The sequence below is a fragment of the Acyrthosiphon pisum genome, chromosome A3 (assembly GCF_005508785.2).
Source record: "Acyrthosiphon pisum isolate AL4f chromosome A3, pea_aphid_22Mar2018_4r6ur, whole genome shotgun sequence".
NCBI classification, from domain to species: domain Eukaryota; kingdom Metazoa; phylum Arthropoda; class Insecta; order Hemiptera; family Aphididae; genus Acyrthosiphon; species Acyrthosiphon pisum.
Genome location: NC_042496.1, coordinates 16,546,162 through 16,551,587, shown reverse-complemented (window position 1 = coordinate 16,551,587; position 5,426 = coordinate 16,546,162). Strand labels below are relative to the sequence as shown.

The 5,426-nt window shown below is 28.8% G+C and overlaps 1 protein-coding gene across 1 annotated transcript; it reads left to right on the top strand.

The window, feature by feature from the left end:
• Nucleotides 1–3,428: 3,428 nt before the first annotated feature.
• Nucleotides 3,429–4,670, top strand: LOC103310344 (protein ANTAGONIST OF LIKE HETEROCHROMATIN PROTEIN 1-like). The gene is made up of 2 exons (XM_008188336.2): nucleotides 3,429–4,061; nucleotides 4,295–4,670. The coding sequence occupies exons 1-2, from the start codon at nucleotides 3,511–3,513 to the stop codon at nucleotides 4,638–4,640; spliced, it is 897 nt and encodes a 298-aa protein (XP_008186558.1). The 5' UTR covers nucleotides 3,429–3,510; the 3' UTR covers nucleotides 4,641–4,670.
• The last annotated feature ends 756 nt before the right edge of the window (nucleotides 4,671–5,426 follow it).

The following is a 5,426-nucleotide window of genomic DNA, read 5'->3' as shown; positions in this document are numbered from 1 at the left end:
CGATATCAACATTCAAAAATAAGATGAAACAACATATTAAAAACTTAAAAAAAACTATGTCTATGTAAACCTTACATTGTACTTGATACCACTATATCGTGTATCCGTAAAAATAGCAGTGGCGTAATAAGTAATTTGTCCTGGGGGAGAGGGGAGGGGGATATTTTACATTATTTTTACACACAAAATTCTAAGTTTTCAAATACAGTGGTGAGTAGTTTATATATATTATAAAGGCTCTGAAGGGATCTATCCCCTTCACGCCCCTTAATTATGGCCCTGGAATATAGGATAAACTGTATAAATTAAATTACCCATATTACACAGTACCCTACAAACTAGACTATTGGATCATTAATCTCTCGCAGATAGAATTCTAAAATAATATGAAAAGGGTACTGAGTTATCAGTTATGTAGGTAGGCAACTGAGTTATAGGTTATACCCATTTTTCGCGGACGTACTGATATAAATATATAACTGAGCAATTTATTAATGTCAATATACATATTGTAAATTCTAGCTAATTATATATTTGTTGAAGTCTTTATATCAATAAAAATAAATATAAACATATATTTGAACTAATTCGTTGACATTTTTGATAAATGTAGACAATTTTAATTTCTGTAAGGCTATGCAGCATACGGGCATTAATAGCGTACATCCACAAAATATTTTTTTGTAACAATTAATAAACAAAATAAAATACATATTCTGTAAATAATATTAATTATAAAACAATATTTTTAAAATATGTACACAATAATTAATAGCGATACCGTAGTATGTATTTATAGTGTATAGAGTGCCCAAAGTGCATATAGCCATATAGGTACTATACTATACATATACCTATTACGTATTACAAGTAACGTATATTAATAGAAGCTACACAACAGATCCTAAACCATATAAACAAGCTATAAAAACGTAGGTATTGCGGTAAGATTTAATTTTATAGAAACCATGACATTTTCACATCCACAAACTTTTCTATTCGTTCAGAGTTGTTGATTTATAAATTATTTTCTCTTTCCTGTCATATTATTATTAAATCGTTTGTGCGTGTGCCTACTTAATACTTTGCTAGTCACGCGATGTCTTAGGGGCAGCGCTCACCAAAGTAACATGACGCGTGATCTGACGTATGATATGACCAAATAGTAACAAGTGATTTGTTTGACTTACACCAAAATGACGTGATTTTCTAATGACAAATAATTTCCATGTTTTTTTTTTCATTTCCCATCATGTCGTCTGAGGATGAAGACGTTCTTGCTGCAGTAAATTTAGTAAATTATTTAAATTATAATCAAGGTTCTATAGTGCGAAAATACTGGGTCCATCCATTTTGGCGTAAAAATTGCTATTCTCGTGGTTTATACTCTGTGTTTAAAGAACTAGATGATCCAGATCGTTTTAAAAGTTTTTACAGAATGGAAAAATCGACATTTGAAGAGTTGGTTAGGTTAGTTGGACCAGAAATCCAGAAAAAAGATACCAATTATAGAAGAGCAGTGTGCCCTCAAGAACGATTACTTATCACACTTAGGTAAGTAAAACGAAACATTTTACCAAGTTAATTCTTAAAATTAATTAATTTTAAATAATTCTTTAAAACGAAAGACGTATTATTCATAAATTAATATGTGTTGAATACAAATAATAATAATATAATATAGATTTACCATACCAGTAAATAAAATAATATATTAATTGAATTATATTCAGTTTATTAATAAATATTAATTATTATTATATAACATAATTTATTCATAAACTAAACATTTTTGTTTAAGTAGATAAAATCAATATTTGTAGACTTGTAGTTACGAAGTAAATATGAGCAATATGAAAAACAAAATAAAAATAATTAAATAGCCCTGTAAATGAATAAAATATGTTTAAAATACTTGTATAATAGAATTAAAATATTTTGTATTATATTATATCTTATCTTTTAACATTTAGTTATAAAATGGATAGGTGTATATGCCCTTTTCAGTGAGCTCCTGTGTTTGACGTTGATCTGGTGGTGAAAATACAGGTGTTTGGCGTTGATCTGGTGGTGAAAATACAGGTGTTTGGCGTTGATCTGGTGGTGAAAATGCATGTGTTTGACGTTGAACTTGTGGAGATAATGAATGTGGTGTTTGATGTTGATTATAAACTGCAGAAACTGTATGCTCACTTAATATGCAACTAGCTGCATTTATCATTTGAACCTTGTAACGCCTTTTCTGGTCTGGGGTCATCAATTTCATGTCTGGTAACAAACTTTTTAAAAAGCATAAATCCATGTCTTCTTCGGTATCAGTTTTCTTCTTCTTGGAAAAGAACTCGAGGGCAGCCTTGTTGACATCTGATAAAAGAACTGGTGCGAGTTTTTTTTTATTTTTATTTATATTAGCACTAGATGTAGATGGAGAATATAAATTATCTTCCTTTGAATTTGGATCAGCCAAATTATCAGAACTTTGATCAGCGAACTCATATTCATCGGAAGCTTGGTCATCGTTGTTTTCAAGATCATTTTCGCTTAAATGTTCGTTGACAGTATTTGAAGTGACTGGTATATTTCCTAAGCACACAATTAAAATAATTGTAGTAAAATATGTACAATATTTCAAATATATAATTTGTATATTTTTTATTTTACTAACCCGTTTGTTTACGTGATTTTGTAAATGGCTCTAAAAAATTTAGATATTCTGCCAAGTAGTAGGGTCTTTTAGGTTTTGCACCAGACCCAGATGGTAATTTATGTTTTAAATGCCTGGTATAACATGCCCGAAGATTCTTCCACCTTTCTTTACATTCTGATGCTTAAAAATATTTACAATATTTTATGAAAAATTTCATCTTATATTAATATTAGATTCTAAGCGTATGTATTGATTTTACAATGATGTGTTTTTTTTTAAATTTTTTTTAAATTATTTTGCGTATGTGGGTACACGATAAGTAGTCGAAATAATGCTTCGATTTTAGTATCTTTTTGAACTTCAGTATCTTGTTTGATGGGAAAGTGAATCTAGTTGGTGAATCAAGCAGGTCAAAATTCAAAATTTTAGGGGGGATCTATGGATTTTTTATTCTCTACGGTATATTTTTTTTTAACAATTTCAGATTCTGAGCGGAGCGATGAATGTATTATTTTACAATTATGTGTGGTTTTTTTATTTTTTTATTTATTTTTATTTTTGTTTGTCTATCATCACCCTTTACTATTTAGGACAGTAAAAATTCTTATATTTTCTTCAACTGTACCTATCTTTTCTGATAGGAAAGTGATTTTAGTTGGTACTTATAAGTGAGTCAAAAGTAATTTCCCAGTAGTTTTCAAAAGTAACGGGAAAACAATAAAAAAATTAAGCAAAAATTATATATAATTATATTAGAATTTATAACATATAACTTATAACATTAATAAAATATTTTGACTTGTTTTGAGCTGAAAAATTGAAAAATTGTTTTATTATTTAGGTACTTCGCTGGCGAATCATCAATGAAGGCTATATCATACTATTTTTTAAGAGGTGAAACTACTGTGAGAAATATAGTGGAAACTACTAGTGAATCGTTGTGGAGTGTATTACAACCGTTATACATGCCAGTTCCTACTAAAGAAAGTTGGACTAATGTGGCTGAAAGATATCAAGAACTGTGGAATCTACCCAACTGTGTCGGCAGTATTGACGGCAAGCATATAAGGATTAAAGCACCGGCCAATTCAGGATCAGCATTCTATAATTATAAAGGATTCTTCTCTATAGTATTAATGGCAACGGCAGATGCCGATGGAAAATTCATAACAATAGACGTTGGAGAATACGGTCGCAATAGTGACGGACGTGTTTTAAAAGAATGTGCTTTTGGTCAACAATTGCTGAAAAACAAACTCGATTTGCCTGAACCATCAACTTTACCAGGAGAAGAAAATGAACCACCATATGCATACTATTTTGTTGGTGATGAGGCTTTCCCTCTAATGAATAATTTATTGAGACCTTACCCAAGGAGACAATTAACAAATGCAAAACGTATCTTTAACTACAGGTAATTTTAATAAGTTATAACTATTAACTTTTAACTATAAAAAAAGGGGCAAGTAGTAACCGTTCTACTGTCAGTTGGTGTTATTTGGTTCCAATATAACTTACTACTATTCTTGTATATAACTTTTAAGCCTTAATTATAAACATTTTATAAATTTTTAACTACAAAATAATATGCACATTTTATTATAAAAATATTTTTTTTTTATTAAAATTTGTACAAATATTTTATAGACTTTCTCGTGGACGTAAATCAATAGAATGTGCTTTCGGAATGATGACATCAAAATTTAGAATATTGGAAAGCCCAATATGCCGTAAAATTGAAAAAGTTGATACTTTAGTAAAAGCAATATGCGTTTTACACAACTTTATACGTACACACGATGGTATTTTTTCAACTTCCACAGATCTACAAGAATATTCTACAGGATATAGTGGTGAAACTCAATTCAACTCACAAGAAAATAGAAGTAGAACAAGACCATCTAATGTTGCAGTAGAATCGAGAGATAGATTATGCTATTATTTTTTAAAACCATATGCATCACTGCCTTGGCAAAACAATTATGCTATTTAATTATTTAATTTTATATGTGGGTAATATAAAATATTGTTAAGTCAATTATGAATAATTATAATTCATTACAAAACGAATTGTAAAAATACATAAATTAAATCTACAATATAATTCTTGTATAATAATATCTAATGTATAATAATATCTATTGTTTTTAATAATTTAGTAGTTAAACAAATTACTTACCGGTGGCTCCAATTTGTTTTCCAATATTTTCCCAAGTTTTATCTTGCGCAAATCTACATGAGTATTCTTTTGTATTATAATCATAAATACATTTATGATTTTCAATGAATTCAACGAATTTTATGTTGAAATCAGGATCGTCCTTCATAATGGAACTGTTAAAAATTAAAATATTAATTAAGTAATAATATTAAAGACAAAATTGCATAACTTAGTAGGTTGTATGCATAGTATATTTTTTTAATGTGTATTAATAAGTAGGTATACTTACTGTATAATAAATACTGTATTTTGTACTAAGAAAAAATAACTTCTTTAAATAAATCTTGTATAATTGTAAACTTGTATACTTAAAAACTTTGTATACTGTACATCGTCCCTCCGTCGAGTGCAATTTGGAAATTATGCATTTCCATGTGACAAATGACAAAAAGTAGTGCACGCGCTATTTTTTGAGCGACAAGCAACAACAATATTTAAACATGAAATGACATGTCGATTTGGTGGGCGGGATAAAGTGATTTTCAGTTGTAATTGTAAACAAAATTATATGAATGACATGTTACTAACACGTCACTTGTCATTTCACTCGTCAGATCA